This window comes from Puntigrus tetrazona, chromosome 21 (genome assembly GCF_018831695.1).
Source record: "Puntigrus tetrazona isolate hp1 chromosome 21, ASM1883169v1, whole genome shotgun sequence".
Taxonomy (NCBI): domain Eukaryota; kingdom Metazoa; phylum Chordata; class Actinopteri; order Cypriniformes; family Cyprinidae; genus Puntigrus; species Puntigrus tetrazona.
Window position 1 is genome coordinate 14,659,084 of NC_056719.1, and position 25,202 is coordinate 14,684,285.

The following is a 25,202-nucleotide window of genomic DNA, read 5'->3' on the forward strand; positions in this document are numbered from 1 at the left end:
TGGGCTAATGATTTCCCAGCTAGACCACCACACCAGCCCCCCCACGACCCCCTGAGCTAGCCCCCAAAATCAATCTTGCTCTCATGAATTATTGAGTTGTTTGCCTTCAGCCTTTTACAATAGACACTAAAGGAGACCTGTCTGCCTCTTTTCCTTTCTCTATCCGACAAATTTTGCCCTTTTTTTCCCCTCTCTATTTCTGTCATTGCGTTGGTTTGTTGGGGACTCTGTCAAAGAGGTTTCCAGAGGTCGGGTCGTCTTTCTTGCCAGGTGAAACTATGGACTGTGTGTGCGCTTTTGGCTAAAGAGTCAATATCCTGCCGGGGTCAATGCAAGATGCCGCCTGTAATAAGGATGTCAAAAGTACCGGAACTTAAGTGGATGCTACCACTCTCTGCAGTACTGATGCTCTGAGTCTTTGCGTCATTTAAAGCATTTGACCTATTTATAGGAATGTCAAAATATTTCGATATTTTTTTATTTACAAATACCTTTTAATTATTTATTTAATATTTCATTTCATTCGCCAAGCGCTGTATTATTGAGGTATTTTTAATAATCGTGTTACAAATAAATGTTTTAACTATACATTTAAATATTTTATATATTTGAAGCTTTAATTATTTATTGTCAAATTATTTCAATCTTTTGATTTGACTAATGAAGCAGCGTACATTGATTAAATATTCCGGGCTCCTTCAAAGGGAACGCGAAACCCAAAAATAACAACAAATTACAAACCATCAACATGCTAATTCATTATCTATTTGCGTTTCCAGTTCAAGTAGTTATATTAGCACCACAAAAAAGGTAGTTGAACTTTGCAGTCCAACAAGGTGTCTTGTTATAGAAAAACTGTGCCTACAACACCGAATATAAGCATGAATATGATCCAGGTGAACCAGTCATCAGCTTGATTTCCATATCTCCAGGGACCTCTCGGTTTGATTGACAGCTCTCTGTTCCCACACTGGGGTGAGCAATTACCAGTCCTGCATATTAAGGATTGCTTGTGTAAAATGATGCTCCCGCATGATTTTCTCTTTCTGTGTAGTTTTTGGGGCTGCATTTATGCACACTTGAAACCGACCGAGAGAGAGATTTCATCTAAACACATAATAGTTACCAGTGAGTCGATCCATAGCTGCGAATTAATCACGGCATGACATCATGGTTTGAGTGACATCACATTCAGTAATCGCGTCACACCCTTTTTTGAGTCATGGAACTGGCATTAAAGGAGTAGTTTATTGCGAAATGAAATCAGCCTGGTGTCATTCGATACCCACGTGACTTACTTTTCTCCTTGGAGCGCGTGAGAAATGTTCGTGCTGCACTTTCCCAAGTAGCCAGGAGCTGTCAAACGCCGAAAATGTTTAAAAAGCACCAAAAAAAAGTTCAAAATGATCTGCATACATTAAAATACGGCTGGTCGAAATGCATTACGCCAGGTTTGACACGCTGGCAATGCAGAATCAATGATATTTCATGACAATGACATCAGACTTGGCCCAACATATCATATCATATCATGTGAGCGAGAATGTGTCATAGTGGTTTAGAGTAAATTATGACAATTTTCAGCTTTGGGTGAACTAAGCCTCTACGTTAACCGTTATTTCTCGATCATATTGAGTGCATGATGTGTGATATACTAATTAGTTAACAGACTATTTAGTAACACTGGTATTATTTAATTACCGATAGTGGCATGATTTGCAGAAATGGATAAATGATAGAATATAGGGAGTGTGTGTAATAGAACAAGTTTGGATTATATGGGTTCTGTATTCACTTTAACAAAATATGCCTCTTTTAAAATAATGCCTAAAATATTTATTACGCACATATGTAAATGCACACAAGAATATGTCTAGTATTTCTCTTGCCATGATGGTATTGACACTGTTGCAATAGTGGTATCATGTGACTGCTGCTGTCAGCATTGAATTCTCACCACTACATCAGGAGCCAGTATTCAACAGATTGATTGATCTGCTCAAATTAAAGTGTATTTCTCATGTTTCGTTCCTATTAGCAAGCGATTTTACATACACACGGCAGTACTATAAAGCGAAACCACTTAAATGCATGTTATAACTGCTTTATTACTATGTTAGAAATGTGTAATAACACAACTTTAAATCTCTTTGTATGGACTTGGGCGATTTGGTATAATTTGAATGGTATAAAATGAATGATATAATTTAAATCATGCAGAATAGATTAGTTGGTGAGACTGGGAGAGGAGGAGCCCAAGTGAGTGAGTTCAAGGAGAGAGAGACCCAAAAAATACAAAGAAAGTGGATAGGGAAGACCCCCCTCTCCCAATCTCGCTCTCTCTTTCTCTCTCTCTCTCTCTTTCTGATTCACTTGGAAGTGTGCGTTAGCCCTCATAAAATATTAATGTTGGTTGTGCTCAGAGCCATAATTGCCATCTCAGCCCGTGAATAATTTATGCTGCTGTGCTGTTCACATGGGCTCATTTACTCTTGGTGTGGCTCGCACCATACAGGAATATGGCACAGGCAGCTATGGCCACTGTTTTGCATTTACTAACCAAATTAGATTACCTCATGCAAAAGCTTCTCTCATCATGATATCAGCCCTACTGAATTTCACGAATTGCAAAAACCTGTTTCTTCATCATCAGCCGCTCACAATCCAGTTCAACCAGGAGCTGAACAAGCTAAAATAACACCGTGCTGTGAGTGTTTAAATTATGCCAATTATATATCATATATTGTGATTCATTTCATCATGCTCTGCGTGTTTCACCATACATGTTTACTGAGCGAATTTCGATTAAAACACTGATCTATTGATCATGACTGAAAAGAGTGTATACTAATATAATATCATATAATATATGTATATAATATATAATGTGTTACCCTGGACCCCAAAATCATTCATAAGCGTCAATGTTTATATATATGTTTATATATATGTCTTTAAATTTGGCCAAATTAAGTCCTAAGCAAAGCATATTAATAATCAAAAAATACTTTTTTTAAACTTCAAGGAACATGATCTTTACCTAATGTCTTAATGATGCATGAATAGAATCAAATCGAATAGAACAGAATAGAAATCTGTGTTTTCTGCAGTAGACAAAATACAAATTTAAATTGAAACTGGTTCAGTTAAAAATCATGTCTTTGTATATTCATCATGCAAAAATTGTTTAAAAAACATACTAATCATAGATTGTATAAATTAATTACACTAATAAACGAATCGATCCAGGCAACACAAATGAAGATCCTGAATAAAAATAGAAGTGTTTCATTCGCATCCATTATTTTACTCTGAGGAGGTTTGTTTTATTTGGTGGTGTTTCTGCTGAAGTCATGAGCGGTGGTGTATTGTGATCTGTTGTGGAGAGGTCACAGGTGTCTCACTGTTAGCTCGTGTAAGTAAGTACGGCTCCACACTCAACCTCTCTAGTAATTGGCCTTCATTGGAGTGCCCTTAACTGAAGACGACAGCAAGGTCCTTTCAATTATGGAACTGTAGGATGACTGTGAGTGTGTGAGTGTGTGTTCATGAGATGATACACACACACCTGAGTGCTCTTTGCCACATAACTAGGCTTGTCGGGCCACATTAGGTCAAAAGTATTAAGCAGCCTCCTGATATTAACCTGACTCTTATAAAAGCACATATCAAAATGGATACACACACACACACACAAATGCACAGCTACAGTGTATTTGGACGCCTTATATCGGAGCGCCATTGTATTAAAACTAAGTAGATTTTCCAACTTCGTTTTTAATTGAATTGCATGTTCTTGAATGAATTATGAGTACGTTTTTAATAGTGCATTCTTGGATTGTTGGCTTTTTTGTGAAGGATGCATATGACTCTGCCTTTAGATTTGGCTAAAATGAGGTGTCTTACTAGGCAGCACAATTAAGTTACCGACCTTTTGGAACGGGCTTTATGTCGCAGTGATGCTTTTGGAACGGGGCAGCCGTGGGTGTGTTTGAAACCGAGTTACAGAAAGAATAGCTGATTCATTTTATAACACATTCAGTGTCATATTGACAAAAGACGGGACAGAATTGCAAACAAAGAGGCAGGAGAGAAATACATGAGAAAAAAGGTCCTGACAGACGGGTGTGTGCCATGGCATTATCCAGTTAGACACACACACAGTTTGTATGCCAGTCAGAGCAGCTGGTATTGTGCTGTTACAGCTCTAATACCAGTCTGTGAGTGAAGGGTTTGTGCTAGTGCCCATGAATGTGCCCACTTTCTGCTTACCATGATTACGGGAGAGACAGACATGTTTTTCTGTTTGGATGGGACTGCGTGTGTGTGTGTGTCTTTGAATCGGCGAGCTGTCTTAGCAGCGTTTTCCCGTGCGACAGATGGACGCACCACATTTCAGCACACTGCCTGTTGCTGTGTGTGTTTGTCTGTGCATGTGTTTGTGTTGCTGAACTTTTAGGATGTGTAAAAGCTCATAGTCTCTTTAAAAATTGTACTGTGGTTCTTCAGTTCAGCAACCTTTTTAAAATCAACAACCTGTTTTGCAGATATTTCATTCTCTGGGGCAGAGTGTTGAACAATATTTGTATTTGAACAAAAGACAATGGTATAAATAAATATATATATATATATATATATATATATATATATATATATATATATATATATATATTATTTAAAGTGGAACATTTTTTTCACCATTATATATATATATATATATATATATATATATATATATATATATATATATATATATATATATATATATATATATATTCACCATTTTACAAAAGCTTAATCCAATATCTTGCAATAGTTTTTGATCTTGACGCTTATATAGTGGTTGCAACATATATATTAAAATAATATTTTGGCAGTATTATTACTGTCAATGGCATGCTACTGTACTCCTAAAAGTGCATAAAGTACACTTCAAGTGTGCTATTCACTATAAAAAAAAGACAAAGACTATTATATGCCGTACCCCTAGTTGCTGTTTTAACAAGAAGTATGTCAACATATAAGAAAATTGCGCTCATCAAATTATTTAAAGGGATCTTTAAGGTACCAGTTTAGGTGTTTTCTTAAGCGCTGGAATCAAAAGAGCTTTGTGGAACTTACAAAGGTTCTCCTGTGGCATCAGAACCAACATTTTTGTTCCTAATTGGTTCTGTCTAATTTCACTGTCAGAGGTTTGGCGAACTTTAGAACCGGTCAACAGGCCTATTTATCTATTCCGTGTTTATCTTTTCTGTAATGGCTTTTCAGAACATTCAATGGATTCCTTCAACGCTCCGCTAACCAGTAGGTCCTCTTACTCTTTGCAGATTCTTTCTCAAGTTTTTCCTGAAATGTAATCAGAACTGCTTGAAGAATGCAGGAAATCCACGAGACATGCGGCGCTTTCAGGTAAGCCATTTATATTTAGCCTTTTCATTCATTAGCCCATTACTTCTGCTCACATTTCCCGCCATCCGTCCTTCTGTATTTCCATCTCTGAGTTTTTGTATACCAGTGCGGAATATCTGGGGTAATTGTGCTCTTATTATGTTTTTGTTTTGTGTGTGAAATATTCCTTTATCTGCGTGTAGTTTTACTCTCTACAGCATTTGATGGTATTACAGATCTGGCTCCGAGCCTGTAAACACACTCTGCATAATTGCACAACAGTGTCACTCACGCAGTGCGCGTGTGTTTGAGTGTGAGACATTGAGTAAATAACCCATCACTGCTTTGCAAAAAAAACACAAGACCTTGACCTCTAGTCATTCATTGGTATGTGACCCATGCTGCTTTCACAAGCACTCTTACACACACACACACACTTTCACTGTTTCTCGCAACTACTTATTAATTTGGTCTTCACACTGTTCTAATACTCATGGATCAACATGATTTGACTTTGCTTGCTTTCGCATTCAAATCTTTGAGAAAAAGGCTGTGCTGGATCAATATTCAGCGTTGAAGATATTATCTCAGCAGCTGTCTGTATAGTTCTGTCTATAAACGAATCATTTGCAGAGTGAACTCACAGTGATTGTGTAATTAGCAGCAGTCATATTTTACACAGTGAGCGTGCAAAAATGCAGGAGAGGCTTTCCATCACACACATACACAATGTGATGGCATAGAGCGGTGGCTGCTTGCGCTCTCAAATAAAGGGACAGTTCACCTCAATATAAAAATGACTCCATTATTTACTAACCCTTAAACCATACTACTGTACATACTGTTTATAAAGTTTTATATATCAATATTTTTTCACACGAATGCATCAGTTTGCTTTAGAAGGCCTTTATTAACCCCCTAGAGCTGTGTGAAGTACTTTTTATAATGCACGGATGCGCTTTTTTGAGCTTCAAAATCTCAACGCCATTCACTGCTGTTAAAAAGCCTGGAAAAGAAAGGATATTTGACTGTATTTGTCTGAAAGAAGAAAGTCTGGTACGCCTAGGAAGGCTCGAGGGTGAGTAAATCAGAGGGTGATTTTCATTTTTGGGTAAACTGTCTCTTTAATGTCCATTTCATTGCTGTCTAGAAGCAACAAATGAGATATTAAAGGGAATCACGCCTCTAAGCATCAAGGACTGTGCGCAGTAAAAAAGAGATAGGGAGAGAGAATAAAACGAAAATGAAAGTATATGCTTAGCCACGTCCCTTAGAGACTTACCTCTCTTAACCGCGTCCTTTCTTTTTTGAAGAGGCAGAATTTCCTCTCAAAGCTCATCAGCAATTGAAATAAGAGGCTCTATGTGGGGTACCAGGGGGCCTCTGCAGCATAAGAGGGCCCGTTTGTGCAGCTCATAATGGCATCCTCCAACACTTATTACGTTCTTTGCATTGTCTCAGGGCGCACAAGTACTGCCCGCTTTTTAATTGAATTAATCCGAGCCAACCTCTATCAGCAATCAATCGGAGAGAGCGGGGCATTGTGGGACAGGCAGAGAAGTGTGTTTTGTATGCGGTGTTAATTAGTGTATAGCATGGAAATTATCAGAGACTGCGAGTGCTTTAATCCGTGAGGCTTCAATTCCAGTTGTTGCCCCTAAAGGTGCAAAAATGACACGCTTTACTTCAAAGAGACCAAATAGATAAAATTATGTTTCCGTCATTTATGCACATAACCTTTCTTTGCAGGTGGTTGTGTCGACGACAGTGAGCGTAGAAGGACACGTTCTGGCTGTTTCGGACAATATGTTCGTGCACAACAACTCCAAACATGGCAGAAGAGCTCGGCGACTGGACCCGTCGGAGGGAACGCCGTCATATCTGGAGCACGGTAAGTTACTGTGGATTTCACATCAAGACTGGGGATTGTTAAATTGCCTGATAAATAGAATTAGGAAGTTTAATTAATTTTAAAGTGGTCAAAAAACACTTTCATTTTGCATTTTTTTACCTTATTTGACTCCCAAACGACAATTCATCGGTGATTGGTCGATTTCATTCAAAGCAGTGTTTTTGAGCTTTTAATGCTTCAAAAGTGACAAACTTGTTACAAAGAATGAATTAACATTTTTTTCAAACCAAAACGAAAATCACGTCTTCCCAGGTCTGCATGTGCAACCAGTGGGTGGGCAATAGGCTAACGTTTCACTTTGAGTCATCATGAAACGGCTTCGGGCCTCTTAAAAACAACTCGTTTCAATGATTCAGTCGACTCTTTCTTTTGAGAGACGATAACTTATACATGGTGCGCTTTCAAAAATCCATAATAGAGGCACTTTGATTTAAACAAACCGATTCAAAATGCTAAGCCTTTTCTGCCTCTTCATCCCATCCCAATTGGTTTGGAACAGGAAGAAATGAAAAATGGCATCAGAAGGAGCAAGATGAGGTTGGCTAGTTTGTAAACGTGGACCCTGACAGATCATGTGGACCCACACTTTATTATACTGTGATGAAATATGCAGTAAGCCTCTGCAAGCCTCTGACAATAACCACACACACAAGTCTACATTTTATTAATAGTGCGTTGATACAAAATCTTAAACGCCATCCAGCATGTGTGAATGAGTTGCTGAGAGATAACGCTTAGCTGTCGGAGCTGTCTGTGAGCTTTGGCCCTTTAAGTCACTTCTCCAGTGGTGCGGAGAGAGTAAAAGATGAAGCAGAGATTAATTAAAGCACTAACCTGTGCCCTCCCTCATTCCTTTAACCCATCCCTCCATCTGCAGAAATTACTGTGGTGGGGTTTAATTGAATGCAGAAGATAAAAAATTATGCACAGAGCCAGATACATTTAATTCAAAAGCATGGATTTTTAAATATGGGACGTCTACTGTACCATACTAGCATTCCATATGAAAATTAAGCTTTTTAATGCAAATCAAACCAAAAATCCATGGTATACATAAGTTATTAGACTTTTACTACAGTAAACCGTGATTAATTTTCATAAGGGAAATTAACATAGTTTTTACATGGTATGTGGAGGTACTACTGAGAATAAAGTACTGTTACTTACATAGAGATTTGTTGTAAGCATGTCGCTAAGCTAATAGCATAACCAAAAACAAACACAGCACAAATAAATGCCGAACAATCTCAAACAGTATCATTGCTTTTCAGTATTGAATGAAGTATACATTTATAACGAGCATTTCTTTACCCACCATCTTGAAAACTGCTAAACCGCTAATTAAGCTAAGCTAAGTTTAGCTTCCCTACACTCTCACTCGCTATTGCCTACATTACTTCACTAATATAGTCCATTGAATTGTATAAAAACAAAAGATAAGTAGAAATTCATTTGTGGATAGATATCTGTTGATCGCACATACACCTGAGTTGCATTATGGGATTGAAGGAGTTTACTCAATACTCTCAGTTATGTTTTTTGTATACCAGTACAAATGGCTGCAGAATACAAACCAATGCATTTTTTTAATTTTCCTGTTGATTGATCTCTCAAATGTTTTTTTTTTTTTTTCCCATGGCTATTTCATTCTGACAGACATGGCTAAATCGTATATTGTTATTAAAAAATGAGTGCGTTAATGCACGCTGTGTATTCTTAGCATTGTCGGTATACATCCACCTCGAAACCCCGCTGATGTAATGCAGCAGAAAATCCCGCTTTTGACGCCCCATCCATCACATTGGATTTCTGGCGATTGACACCTCGCTTAAATGATGTATCGGAGTGCCATTTGTACCTCATTCACTAAAGCTAAAGTATTCGTTTGGATAGGCCGATTTTAATTATCTGTATATTTTGAGCCCGCAGATTCTCTTGGTGGAGTTTAGCTTTAGCGTTAGCTTTCCCCGAGCCCGTCTGCGCAAGACCAAGCCCACACTGCCGTGCTTTACAAAGACTCTTGAAGTATTTATCTAGACGTCCGACCAATCCAATCAGTGTCCCATTTAGCCTGTCAAGGATTTAGATGTCCAGGGAAATTTGTTGGATCTGGATGGAAGAACGGAACATATGATGTGGTGATTTACGGTCGTGGATGAATATGGTGTGATAAGCTGTGATGGTCTCTTGGGGTCTGTGGCCGCGTGCTGGCGGCATCAAGCGCTATCAGGAGGTCTGTTTGCATTTGGACGAAAGACAGAAAGTGCAGATTTACAGTTTATATTGACAGTAAGCCTCTGTTTTTTTATTTTGGTTAGGGTTTCAGTTTATTACATTTCAGATGGATATGCTCAGGACATCCGTTCAATCCGCAGCTTTAATTAGTGGCGCTTGTTAAGTTTTCGTTTTACTGTTTGGCGGCTCAGTAAATGACTGAAAACAATCCCACAAGCACCAAGTTTTTCCGCTGTTGTTTAGTGCATGTAACTGCTGTTATTTAATTGTATATCGCGTATAAGAGCGCAGATTGAATTACGAGCAAAGGGCTGATATTAATTGGGTTTATGAGGTTCTAATAGGTCCCAAACTGACCTCAGATCAGGGCTGAAATGTTTCATTAAGACAGCAGCAGTTAGAATAAACTACGGAGTGCTACTCCGAAAACAACAACTGGCTGGAGGTATTTATCTCCTGGAGCTGGAGGTTGGTGTGTGACCCCAAATACTCCAGCCTACAGCATTAAATGAGTTTATAAGAAAAGGAAAACAGGAAAAATGGCTCAGCTGAGTGCATCCCAGCGGAAGACGCTCTCTGTCCCAGAGCACCAAACACAAACCCTAGGGACATGGAAAGGGGATGCAATCTGTCCACGGTGCACTAATGTGCTATATACCTTATGTGGGCAGTGATTTTAAAATCGCTGTATAGTTTCTGTGGTTATAGTTTCTACCTTTAACACGTTTTTAATCTAATTGGTTTCACTTTCATTTCAAAAGTCTTTTTGTAAATACCATATTAACTTTTAAACGATTTAACAGAGAAACAAATAAGAAACACAACACCTACAGCCAAGCTCACCTACAGGAATTATTGTTTATAACTATTGCCAGAGTTGATATTAATAATATTATAGTTATCGATTAATCATTTATTGTTCAGTGTTATGCAGTGTATGTAAAATTTGCATTCTTGTATATATATATATATATATATATATATATATATGTGTGTGTGTGTGTGTGTGTGTATAAATATAGTTTTATTTTATTATTACTACCCCCCAAAATCAATAGCTAGTATTAATAATGATATTCATTTATTTATATATTAATTTACTTACTTATTTAGCTCAACAAAATATGAAAAAAGGTCGTTTCGAAAGTGTAATGAAAAGCTTTTGAAAATGCAGTGTGATATTACGATAACATTTTTAAAAAATGTTTAGTTAAATTTTCAGCAAATATATTACGCCACCAAAGGACACATCTAGGAATATCCTAAAATTGTTCTGGTTCATTTTGACTTCAGTTGTGTGTTTTTGTGCCTGTACTGTATCAATCAAGTGTACTTGCTCAGATGTGCATTGCCCTGTGTTCGTACCCCTGTCTTTTGCTTTTGTGTTTTGTGTGTGAGACTTTTTACATTGTAAATGAAACGTGTGTGTGTGTGTGTGTGTGTGTGTGTGTGTGTCAGAGCAGCATGGTGAGCAGATGGCTTAGAGAAAGCCACAGAAAGTTTAATCCTATCAGATGGATTCATGCGTCTCCATCTGCTTAATCCAGCTACCATTTCAGCCTCCGCCAAAAACCTCCACTCACGCCAAGATTACCGCCACAGATTGCACCTCATCTTCCCTACTTTACCACCCCACCAAACGCCAAAGTGTGTGTCTGTATGTCTCATTTCACCCTCCAGGTCTGGATTTCTTTCCTTTCTAGAGTCTGACACAAGCAAGACATGTAAAAAGAGAAGATTAACATGTGTTTACGGAACACGAGAAGTTGTTCTTTTCAGTAATCTAAAGCTGCTTGTGATTAGGATTTGGGGATGTTTTTCAAATTACAAAAAAAGAGGGGGGATATTGGCCACAGATTACATTTTTGGCCTTTGAGCTTTTAAATATGATAGCTTTTTGAAATGCAATAATCAAATGATTGGTATTTCAAAAATGTGGCAAGCCTTTGAATTCGTGAGCACAGATGTTTTTCTTTTTTTATTGTAACTTTACTTGAATTATATTCCAAATGACCAACATTTATCACTTTAACAGATATAATTGCATTATATGATACTTAATAAATCATTAGCCATTACTTACTAGTTAATTTTTGTATTAGTATGAATGATCATGACATGAAAGTTGTTGAAATTGTTGAAAAAAATATAAAAATATAAAAAAATATAAATATAAAAATATAATAATAAATAAAAATAAAAAAAAAAAAATATATATATATATATATATATATATATATATATATATATATATATATATATATATATATATATATATATATATATATAATTTATACTATATAATATATAATACCCTTCATTCTACACATCCCTGACCCTTTACTTGTTAATTTTTAAATATGTTGGAATATTTGAGTTAGAAATATTCTCAGCTCCATTGGACATATTTGGACACATTTAAAACCATTCCAGTGGATAAAACAAATAAAATGAATGAATGAATCAATAAAATGCATTACTGATTCATGTTTCATTTCAATGATTAATGAAATTCCTAATATTTTTTAATTAGTTTTAAATTTTATATTCTATATATATATATATATATATATATATATGGTGTGTGTGTGTGTGTGTGTGTGTGTGTGTGTATATATATATATATATATATATAAATGAATATATATGACCATATTCAAATCCATGTCAGTGGATTACAAAATTAAAACAATTGAAAAAAAAAAAAGATAAGTAAAATGTAAATGTAAAGTAAATGTAAATTTATTACAGATTTACCTATAAAATGAATTCTAAAAAATAACTCATAAATGAAATATATCATACTTTTTTCATTTTCTATTTATTTCAGCCATCAATCATTTTTGTGCTTCTCATAAAGGTTTTGTTGGATCTCACGTGTCCGATCATTGGACACTATTGACACGTTTCTCATGCTGCTTGACTCTTCATGCTCACTGTAGCAGCTCAGCTTAGCCTAGCAAGGTTACAATACATCTTACCCGACTCACAGCGTGTGGATCTAACAGTCACGCTGGCCCATCACAACCCTTCCTCTCTTTATATCTCATTACTGTGAGTGACGCTTTGGCATTTGGGAGCTAAATGCAGGTAAACGCCGGCTGGCTAAATTGCTTTCTTTGCCCCCTGCTAGCACGAGACTCTGCGTCTCGGAGGGGAGCAGACAGCTCTAATAAGCAAACTGACCTTTCTCCATGGTGGTCCCGTTCTCACTCAGCCACTGATCCACGGCCGCCGCGGAGAGCAACAAACAGTACACGCTAAACGAGCCGCTGTACCTCGACGCCCGGTGACAAAAACACGTGTCTCCTACAGCAGGAGGCCTAAGGTCACCTTATTTACACCAAGACATACAACAGCACTTTAATGGTAATGTCTTCTCTTAGGATACTTGAAGAATTGATAAGCGCTTGGGCTGTGGGTTTTTAACCAAATACCAGTTTAAGAGATCTGTTGACATTCTCAGTAGTTTCACCAGTTTAGCACCATTTAGCAAAAAGAGTTCCTATGGGCATATTGTTTCTTGAGACGTGTGTGTGTGTGTGTGTGTGTGTGTGTGTGTGTGTAAGGGGTAATCATTGATTGATTGATGATTTATATGAAATGCAAAGAACATTTTTACCACATTTTACTGTGCACAAATTTAAAATCTTTCTAAATCTTCTTTCTTAATTTAAAATTAAACACTTATAGTAACTCATACAGTATAAATATTTTTGGTTACACTTTATTATACACTTTAAACTTTATTTTAGTTTACTTCAGACAATCTACTAACTCAAGAAGTAAATTTGATTCTGATTCTGATTCAATAAAGTTGATTCTGATTCTGAAGTATAAGTAACTTTGTAACTACATGTCAACTAGTTCTCATTAATTTGCAACTACGGGTTTACTAACTGTCAGAGTAGACTGTTGGTTAAGAGTTAGTTTATTGTTAGTATAATAAGTTGACATATACACAGTCAGTATTATGCTGCTAGTATTATCTAACTAATGACTGCTAGTTGACTTACTGTTGGAGTTACCAGCTTTTTAAAAAAAAAACTCTTTGTTTAGATTATTGTAATTTATATTAAACATGGTACCACTGTATTTTACATTGTCCTTGTTGCACATCTTGCTTGTTCTGACTATGATAATAACAGTACATTATGCATAATTATAAGCAATGAATCCTAAACAAACTCTTACCCTAGTTATATATTAAGTGTATGTTCTTAATTAGCATTGCTCATTGCATGTTTTTTATAATTACACTCAAGCAAGGACAAACGTGCATATTTAAAATGTACATATTTAAGACTGATTTTTATATTTCAAAATCAAGGGTCTGGGTCTGGGATGGTGCAAAACAATAAAGTGAATTCATAAAATACAATAAAAAAGTTCCCGAAACAATAGTTTGGAATCATTTTCATTATCAACCCCGTGGATATTGAAAGTACAGCATTACAAGGTAAAGAAACACCAAAAAACAATACCAAAATATCTTAAATCAGCCCTGGAATTATGATTTAATCCTCAATAAATGGCTTGTACAGTATATAGGGGACACTTAGGTATTGAGGTTTTTGAGTGCATCTTTCAAGCTAAAAGAGCTCACATAATTTGAGGCGATGTCTCACTGTTCTGCTACAACCCAAGCATTTCCTTACTGTGCCCTCAAAGTATGGATATGCCAGCCCGGGCGTAGAGTTGGACTGGAATTCTTGGTGTAAGTGATCCCTTGTTTTTACGCCTAATGTGTGCTACGAGAGCTGTGAAAACCACCGACACTTTTCCAGAGCCTGTGGTATGGGACTCTTAGTTGAATCCAGCTGTGTGAGTTTTCTTAGTGACATTTGTGTGTTTTTGGTTTCCTGCTTTGGCCTTGAAATGAGAGACCGGGAGGTGTCAAGACTTTCCTCAGACCCCATGAAATAAACTGCATTCGAATGGCACCTTTGACCCTGAAATCCGCAACTCTTACAGCAGTGTTAATCCTGAATGTTAGGAAGTCCTCTGCAAGACCTCTAACATCGAATAAGTACACTAAGCACAGATGATTAAAGTCCATTTTCATTTTTCTCCTTTCTCCAAATTGGTCCTGTGGCGTTTCTGGAAGCAGCTGCACCTTGTATCAAAGCCATCAGTCCCAGTGAAGGCTGGACAACAGGAGGTGCTACTGTCATCATCATCGGAGACAACTTCTTTGACGGGCTGCAGGTCATCTTCGGCACCATGTTAGTCTGGAGCGAGGTGAGTTTGCAAGTCATATATTACCATCTGTCCATCTGAACTTTGCTTTTTCTCACTGTTGGTTGCAAAAGTGTGATCTCATTAATAGTTACAGTTATTTATACATAAAGTGTGGCACACATAGTATACTTATGATAGGATTGATATGAAACATACATTATTAACAAACTCTCAGCTCAGCGGCTAAAAGTGGAACACAGTCTTTAGAGACAGAAGGTTTTTAAACTAAAATAGTTGTCACCTTAAAATGTAGTTGTATGCTGCTTAAATATATGAAACTGGTTAGGACTGAGGTTAAGTTTTGGACTGTGTAACACTATGTAACCATGTGGCAATAATAATATATGTGTGTATATATGTATATATATATATAGTAATAATAATAATAATATACATATTCACACACGTGTGTATATATATATATATATATATATATATATATATATATATATATATAGAGAGAGAGAGAGAGAGAGAGAGAGAGAGAGAGAGAGAGAGAGAGAGAGAATTTTTAATCTTTAGACTGTTGGATTATTAAAAATTTATGCAAGCTTGTGTCATGAAAGCTTTGACAGGTGTGCAGCAATTCAATGGCCCGTTGTCAATTCCTTACATACTATTTTCCAAAAATATGATTAGTCAAAGTTCAAATTGTCTACATTTAGTTTAAATGATATTACAACGTTAATGAAAGTCTTCTAGTTCAATGCAGTTTCCGGAAGCTGTCAGTGAGACCCATTGTCCTATCAGAATACATTAGCGTTGTGCTAGATTAACATTAAGCAGGTGATTAAGCTACCGTGCTTAAGTGATTAAGAAATGTGATATTTTCAATAGCTGCTCAATTGACATGTCTTTGTAGAAGAAAGCGAGCAGCTGAGTTTGACGCCGGCTAACTGCTCAATAGGTGCTCAAATCAGTGGTGGTGAATCACATACACAAACACATTGATCTGGAGTGTTTTGTAGTACTTCTCACTTCAGACTGTGCTCTTCATGAGCACTACTGAGTGTTCATCAAGCACCATCCCTGATACAAATTTCCCTCTGCATATTCAGCTAACCCCTTTGATCTGCTGATGCTAAGTGCTAAACGAGCTAATGACTGTGTGTGTGTGTGTGTGTGATGAACTACATCTGGTACCGATTAAATACACTGTGCTGAAATCTCCCTATAGCGGTTCCTGTGGACCTCGTAACCTTGTGACCTTTACCTCCTGACCCCTTGACCCCTGTACACGGGGGGCCCATCAAGAGCCACGTAGTTCCCTTCAGCTGCAGTGCCAGCAGGGATCTGATTACCACAGATAGCATCTAACAAGGGAGGAAGAGAACAAGAGCAGGGGAGGGTCCAAGAAAGATCTGTTTCTTTTATTTCTTCTCCTCCTACCCATTCACCGTTTTCTGAACACAGTCATTCTCAAATAGCAGCATTCATTAGCATTGTGCTTCGAAGACGTCCTTTTGTGGACTCCTAAGGGCCCTTCTGTCTTTATATAGCATGTGTAGTATGTACTACAGTTAGGAACAAATAACCACTTAGCGATTCGGAAATACTAGTGAGAGTGTATACTGATGACTGTACTGGATTTTGTTTAAACCTTAGATTTTAAGATTAGTTTAGATTAGGGAAAGCATTCACTATTAACTCACTATTGGAAATATTGCATATTTTTCTATAATTTTCATATTGATTAAGTAACGTAGTTTTTGTAGTTTAGTTTTAGTATGAGGTAGGTTTAAGCGATCTAGAACATGGTCATGCAGAATAAGGCTTTATAATTGGTAATAAGCAGCCAAAATACTAATATACGTGCTAATAGAGAATAGTGTTCTCTAACCTAAACTGGTCATGTATACAGAATACTTTCTTTATTTCTTTACTGCACACAATGTAAGTATGCATAACACACTTCATATAAGTATGCAAGCACAAGCATTTCTGTTGTTGTTTCTTTCTTGCAATGTGTTATTTAAATTTTTTAATCTTAATACTATTATAGTATAGAATTAATTTATTATTATTTTATTAATTAATTTTTATATATATATATATATATATATATATATATATATATATATATATATATATATATATATATATATATAGACTAACAAGCAGTAATAAGCTAATATGTACTAATAAAAATAAATAAGTAAATTATATACATATTATTTTTATAAACATAAAATATTTTTTTATTTATATGAATCTATTTTTAGTGATTACTTTTTAGTGGGATTACTTTTGCAGTCAACAATTAATCTGGAAAATTTAAACGAATATTTGAAGGCTATTCTGAATTCATTCAGCATTTCTCTTGGCTCATTTAGCCATTTTGGATTTATTTTTCATATTTATTTTGCATTCTGCGATCGCCTTGGCTCGAATTTGGCCGCAGTGAGCTCTCTCAAAAGGAAATCACGACCATTGCTGGCTACATTTCGGAACCCTTTTGCATCCAGATTGCGTCTAATGCCATAAATGCTGTCAAGCTAGGAAGTTCACTTGTTTACTGTTTTGAAATAAAGTTCATGACTGTGAGAGACAAATGTTCAAAGATGTTTCAGACAACAGCTCATATGAACCACATGCACATAGACTGAGATGCTGAAAGACAGTGTGCTGTTAATTACGTCTCTGAGGAGCTCCACCTGTCCTCTTCCAGCCTTCATCTACGCCATCCCTTCACCACCCACCATAAACAGCCTGATACTGATTAGACTGGATTCATGCGCTCACGTATAACACACACATGGCACACACACACACACAGTCAGATTGTTTAGTGATCAGAACTGGATCAAAGAACATAATCAGCCAGGGCAAATGAACAAGCAAAACGCAACTAACTTCTGCCAACAAATGCTGCTAGAGTTTTTCTCAGAACTAACTTTACTGAGACTTTTTCATCAACTGTGATTTTTTATTATTTTTATTTTTTTTTTGTGGATTTATGAAGTCAGTGTCACAGCACAGGATGATCACTAGTCAAGTGACTGCGCTTGTTGACATTATTTTCCTCAAGTTCCAGAGCTGTTAGCCGGTCGCGTAGCATTTGCGACTCTATTGATTGGCTCAAAACGAGTGCCCCGTGTCAAAGATGGTAGACTTCATTTCTCATGCCTCCTGTGCCAGCCAAGCAACTACCTCTGAGGGGAACAGAAGTGCCTGGAATCTAACATCTTCTCTTTATCTCATGTTCTCCTCGCAGCTCATCACGCCTCATGCCATCAGAGTTCAGACCCCTCCGCGTCACATCCCCGGGGTCGTAGAGGTCACGCTCTCCTATAAGTCCAAACAGTTTTGCAAAGGCACACCAGGAAGATTCATCTACACAGGTGAGCTGTTTGTCTTTAAACAAGAAACGGTAACGCTTTATTTTGTTGTTAAATACATTTATTTCATTGTTAACCCTAACCGTATAGTGAGCACGTATGGTTAATTAATATCATTCTGTATTGTACACTGTAAGAAGGACACTTGTAGCATCACCAAACAAACATGCAAACCACATTTAATTCTATTATTAAGGTTCATGCTTCATATTTATATGTTTCAGTGCAGTGAACAGTATTTTCCGAATGTCTGAGCATGCACAGGATGCATAAAATTCTATTCATATCTCTTAAAAATCTACTTTTATTTAAAGAGTTATGCATAAGATGTGTTTTTTAATCAGTTTTAAGTATGCATATATCTTGAGTTATTCACAAGCACACACGCGCAAAACCACGCTCTGTTCAGATGTACAGCTTTGTTAGCTTAATTACTGTTGATGGAGAAAATATAACAGCTAATGCTCATAAAACCTGTTACAATTAAGGAAGAAAACAGGCTGCATTTTATAGGCGACCATATTGAAGCCATTTAAACAGTGAAACAAACTGTGCAGCTTACTTGAAACCGTTAATGCGTAAATATACAAACAAATTCAAAACTGCCTCAGTTAAGTTTGGCTCACGTACAAAATACGAAATTACAGATTTCCGTTCTATATGCACTTTACGCACAGTATGAATAAACACTGTATTTAACTGTTAGACAAATGAAATATTTGAAGGCCAAAAATGCACATTGTTAAAAAAACGCCAACAACAGCCACGTATATCAGCAAAAAAAGCTCACTTTCTCGTACCCCAAACCGATCAATTCCTGCTTCTTTCATGAGGTCAAAGGTCAGCTGCTTAATTTCATGCTTATTTTTTCTGTTGCTTTTTGTTTGTACTTCCTCGCTGGTGTTAAATCATCACGCACACCCACGCAAACAAGAGGACGCACTTGAAAGTGATTCTAAATCAAAGGCGAATTAAAAGAGAAAAATAGCTGATCTGGTGCACAGATGGATCTTATGAGAGGGCGACCGACTCGTTCCAGTGAGGAAAGGGAGAGAGAAACAGTATGTGCGTCCACAGAAGTTAAGTGCCACGATAGACATGGTATCAGAGTGGTAGGTGGCAACCAGTGACACTGAAAGGAAGACACAGATGGCAGATTTATTATTTTATTTCTTTCTCCCACTGCTCCGAGTATTTCAGACGTTTCTCTCAGGCGCCGGGCAGAAAATCTTTGGAAACAGAAGCAAACGTAGTGAAGTGTAAATCTTCAAACTTATAGCTGTGTGCCACAGGTGACCTTCAGCTTTTTGAACTAATCGTGTACCTTACTCTTGAAAATGAACTCAAGTTGGCACCTTTCGGGGCATCACCGACGTTAAGCAACTGGCACACAAAGATGGCAGCTGGCATGGGTATTAGAAGCACCCAGCAGACAGCTGGCGATGCTAATCAGTCTCTGTTAGCCGAGGCCGCTAGCAAAGGCTATTTGCATAGAACACTAGCAAACCCTCAGAACTAATTGAATCAATACAGGCAAAGCCACGGACGCCTCCCGCCAGGCTCTGGCCGGGCATTAATCAATGGCTACCTGGAAACTACAACTGAAGTCGGAATCCATAAATGACTAAATCAGTCAACCACAACAAGAACATAAGTTGAACATAAGGTCTTGCAGACAATGACTCAAGAAAGTCTACGCTTTTGGCCGGTGCTTTACAAGAAAATATAAAATGTATTGCTCCCATACAAGAGTATACCTGATATACTGTCTGCTAAAACACTTCTTCTAAATATCTGGTTTAAACTGATCGAGCTTTCCATCCTGGTCAGCTGGTTGTTCTGCTTGTTTAACTAGTCTCCCAGCCTTATTAGTGGTCCAAAACCCCTCTTAAACCATCACATTTGACTAAGAATGTGCAATATATTGCTACAGTATTGGCTGTCAGCAAATATCGGAGACTTTCTTTTATTGAATTCGTTATAGCAGCGTCATTGTTTATACTCGTTTGCCACTTTTACATTTAGATTATATTTTAGCGCTCCTATAAACTTAATCTTTAAGGACACCAATGATATAACAGCTGCTAAATGTTAAAAAAATCATTTCTCAAGTTTTTTATTTTTTGTTAGTGACAAATCCTGGTGTATCATTTTAATATCAGCCATTAAAAACATTATCAGAATTTAAAGGCAGTGGCTATTTGTACTAGGGGTAAATAGAGATGAGAGGCTAATTACGCTAAGTGCAAATAGCAATAGATGCTGTTCAATTAGATGCCATTTACACTAAATGAAAATAGCATATTTTCTACCATGTGCAAATGGGCCTGCTTTTTACAGACAAGGCTTAGCCTAAGTCAGGATTAGGCCATAGTTCAATTAGGACATTTAAGTAATTTTTTTATAAACGTACCTTAGAAAAAAGCATTTTTGGTGTGTATCTTAAGACGAAACAAATGACGTCTTTTAAGATCAGCCAATGAAAGTTTCTTTTATTTGAAACAGCTCAGATTTAGATTTTAGTCTAAGCCCATTTTTTCTAAAAGTTTTCTAAAAGTGTACGCATTTTGAGAGCGTTATTAATAGCATATTGAGCGTGAATTATATATTTAGTTCAAATTATTGGGACAATAAAGCCCTTCCTACCCAACCTGATACTTTGCTATCAACATTTTGATTGCGTCCTTCTTTTTTATTGCCTTTCCGATGTGATATGAGACACTAAAAGGGAAGGTCAATTGCATCAAAAAGCTTACAATAAGCAACAATTACCATCTACGCCACTGGAGCCGTTGTTAGATTACCATCTTTTGTAATATTGACTTGGTGTGCAGAGTTAGTGTGAATAACTTCTGCCAACAAGGCAGGTTATTTCCTACCCAGTGTAAACAGACACTCTGTAATTGTAATATCTCTATGCATCATCTCAGCTAAGACCTTCAGTCTGGTTTAGGCTAGTTTTTTCAGCAGGATTGTCTACGTCTGTGTGTCTTTCTCTCATCCTGGTGTTTCTGTTGTACTGGACACCATATACAGATCCCCGGGGACAAACTAATACATCTCATATAATTGACAGTGCAGGTTCTGTGTCACTTCTAAAACTGAATGTCAGCGTCGTGTGTTTGTTAGGAGGAAGTGCAAAGTGCCAATCGATAAACCATTGGAGCAACAGAGACAAATCCTGCCTATGGAACTGCCGTAACATTCACAAGAATCGCAGGGAAACAGATCTTTATTTTTTGAATTTTGAGATTGATATTTCCTATATTTGTTTTATCCCTCACGTAACATTGAAATATTATGTAGCATGCAACAGTGATGGAAAATCACCACTTTCTTTAAAGTTGTCATAAAAGACACTTGGATGTCGTCGCTTATTTCCAATTTGGAAAAATAGCTCAAATTAAATCGGGAAAATGTGATTTGGTGACACCATCAAAACAAAATGTTGTTGAATAGTGAGCAAAAAATTCATGCGAAAAGTAAAAAAAAGTTTTGTTACGTAATTATAGCTTATAGTAATATTTCGCGATTTTATTATAGTGGTAAAATTAGATTTAAATGGAATTTGAAGAAATAATCATAAATATGGTCGTGTTGATTTTGCTTTCTGATAGCATCGCTGAAAATTCTACTAGCATCCATTAAAAGCACTATGGGAAGTATAGCCGAAAACGGAATGGATGTTTCATTGGTGACAATAATTTTAACCAAATATCGCCTCTTAATAGCATTTTCTGCTAGCATTTCTGTTTGCTATACAGGCAGTAATTGCTGATGTTAAAAATTCTGCGGGATCTACTGCTGCCAACTTAATGCTTTATTGTCGGAAGCAACGAGCACCTCCAATTAGATTACAGGCAATTCCAGGTCACTGCAAGATCGGACCGCAGCCAGATATCTCTGCAGCGGTCACAACGGCTAGTAGCACTGTAGATGAATCACACACACACACACACACACTGCTAACAAGACCCCAAAGGACGAGTTTTGAGGCTTTATTATATAACACAGCCTCAGTGAAAACAAGAGCACAATGGAAATACGCTATTAGTCAGCACACCATGCAGAAAAAAACACAAGAGTGGTTTTGGGTTTCTCAAAGTAATGAGAAAAACTGCTCAAGTCTAAAACACGACACTGCATGTTAAATGTGTATAGTTCTCTCATGTAAAGAAACAATTCCTTCATTCTGTAAGGAAAGCGTGCTTCAAACCCAATTCGGCTACACCCGCCTCCAACGTCTCTTTTACCGCCATGCAGTTGTTTCGTGTCATAAAGATGCAACATTAGAAAGAAAAAAAGTGTGGTAGAATAAGAGAGGGGGGAAAGACAAGAATAAGATTGTTCTCTATTGATCTTAAAGTGGTGTGGCTTGGAAAAAATAACTCATCTATAATAAGGGGGAAGAATGAAGCAATAATTCAGAGGTATTGAACGCTCCACTGCCGTGGGTATTGATCCCCCAGAGCTCGTACCTGAAGGGGGGGGATACATGCGCCCTCTGGGATGAAGGGGGAGGGAAGTGGTGACATTCCCTTGCTCATTACTGCAGTACTATTGCAGGAAAAGGATGGGAGTTTTAGTTAAAGATGATCCATACAGTCGTAGTGCTGTCAGAGCCACGGACCCGCTTGTTTCCCAGAATAGATTCGGCATCGTTATTGATTTGAGTGGATAACTTTCAATTTGATTCTGTTTCGTCTGATTCAATTCGGATCTGATTCAGGCGTCCTTGAAAAACATTGTTTTAGAGAAAGAGATGGTCGCCGGAGCACTGGAATCAATTCCGCTGTAGAATTAATTCATTTTGCTCTGTTCGATTCGGTTTGGGTTTGCATTTTTTTTGGGATCAATACAAATACGGAGCTAACAGGCCACTCATTATAGAACGTAATCAGTTATTTTTCCCACCTTTTTCCTGAACGCAGAAGTAAGCCTATGGGTGAGGCTTCCTGTTCGTTAGACGCCAATGAGGAGAATAACAACGTGCAGTAAATGGTTAAACTGTTTGCACTACAAAACAGTTTGTTCTTAATTAATACATTAAAATAACACGATACAACCAATTTTAAATCAAGTTTCGTATAGCTAAAAATAGCTGGACGCGAATGAGACCCGGAAGCTATACCCATAGAATTTACAAATGGCCACGGCCATTTTTAAGTCAGGAAAAAGGTAGATATCCATTGAATTTTAATTAATTGATTTTGATTTGTTAAATGAAAAACGTTTTTAGTGAAAAACGATCCATATCATAGTGCTGATACACCACTGGTTTGTGGAATGGAATCATTTCTTTTTTTATCTTTTATTCCATCAAACTGATTTCATTCAAATTTTTTGATTGGATTCGAACTCTCTAAAAAGAATATTTTAGTGAAAAACGACCATGATCCCTGGTCTGGTGGTACTTAAATAGAATTAGTTTTGTTATGTTTCTGATTCATTTACTCTGATTTGATAATGTTCCGTTTGCTTTTATTCAGCTAATTCAGTTTGTTTGAATTTGATTCAAAAGCTGTTTTTAATAATGTTTTAAAACAAAACTTAAAGGCATAGTTCACCCAAAAATGAAAAGTCATGAAAGCTAAGATAGTAGATGAAATCCAAAAGCTTACTGACCCTCCGTAGACATCTAAAAAATGAACAATTATGTTAATAAGTGTTTGTGTTACGCAGGTTAGCAACTAATGCCAGAGTGTTCATGTCAGGGTTAATATGGGGACTCAACGGACAAACAAGCAAATCTCAGTTCATTCACAAATCACTGTTAAGCTCAATTGAATCAATGAATCTAATGAATCTATTGGATTTTGCGCTTGTTTGACTGTAGAGTGAGTGTATGTGCAATAGGCAATTACGTACCTGACTACTACCCATCACGCCACTGTACTATGCTCAAATTAAACGAGGACTTACCTCATGCTTCCCACCATCCTTCTACTCACAGCATTGCCTCCTCCAGGTCATTATAGTGAAATATGATAAGGCCTGGATCTGCCCTCATGAAATTTCAATAAGAATTGATCTCGGTGATTGCAAGAGATTCTTCTCAGAGAGCGAGGGATAGAAATAAGTGATACTCATGGGCTGGGAGTATATTTGCTCATTAATTTATTGTCAATGATGTTCATATCAGCGAGACAGTATCAGCCAATCGCTTTGTGCCGACAGCTCACAGATGTTGCGCCAGTGGCACTATTTATCGATCTCTCTCTTTGTGGACATTAGCAGACAGTGTTCGCACAGACTCTTGATAATCTCAGTTTGGTTTGGTTAACATCCAAATTTTTTACAAACTCATTGAGTTCGGATACATTAGACCAGGTAGAACGGTCATAGGCCTATGGATCTCCGGTATCATAACAATACATGATATATATGGTACTACATCAGATGCGCTGGATTTTCTATCACCATGCTAGCACGTTCAAACCGATATCTATATTTTTTGTAACTCCCTTCTGAAACATTTTGGGCCGCTAAATTAGCTAGTAGCGCAGTTAGATACTTCTCTCACTTAGGCTATTTTTGGCTATTTAACCGCTAAAGCTACCAAGGGAGGGCTATAAACCAACATCCCTGTGCAAATTGATGCCATGTGGTATTAATACGAGGAAAACAATAAAACAGTTTGAAGAAGTGGAGTTAGGCCAAGCTATAAATACTTACCGTGTGGTTAGCGCTTGTTTCGCATGTAGTGAATACTGCACTCGGTTACAGTCAAAAGTTAGGCCAACAACAATCCCACTTCCCCATTTTGGGAAGAGAACTTTTTGTACAGTAGAGATATTTCAATAGTTGATGGGCTTCGTTCTTCTTCTGAGAACTTCATTCTCTCCACTTTGTCCCTTATTAGACCCTTGAAGGATTATTTCCTGTATAGAAATTGACTTTATATGTCTCAATGCCCTTGATATCTCTGCGTTCTTTTAAGTGAGGGATAGAGGATGTGGTGGCCAAATCAAAAAGTATATCAAATTGAAAACTCATATTCTCCAGGGACACAGTGACCCGCGCTATTAGCCTGTGTTGAAAGTGGACGAAAGGTTCTTTCGTAAGAAGCAGCTTCTTCAGAAACACCG

The 25,202-nt window shown here is 37.1% G+C and overlaps 1 protein-coding gene across 4 annotated transcripts in view; it reads left to right on the top strand.

Moving 5' to 3' along the window:
- Positions 1 to 25,202, top strand: part of ebf1b (EBF transcription factor 1b) — a 120,647-nt gene that overhangs the window by 70,970 nt on the left and 24,475 nt on the right. For all 4 annotated transcript variants that reach the window (XM_043222041.1, XM_043222038.1, XM_043222040.1 and 1 more), the window contains exons 7-10: positions 5,328 to 5,409; positions 7,138 to 7,279; positions 14,646 to 14,776; positions 17,991 to 18,117. In XM_043222041.1, coding sequence (XP_043077976.1) covers positions 5,328 to 5,409; positions 7,138 to 7,279; positions 14,646 to 14,776; positions 17,991 to 18,117 — 482 coding nt within the window. The remainder of the gene's footprint in view (positions 1 to 5,327; positions 5,410 to 7,137; positions 7,280 to 14,645; positions 14,777 to 17,990; positions 18,118 to 25,202) is intronic.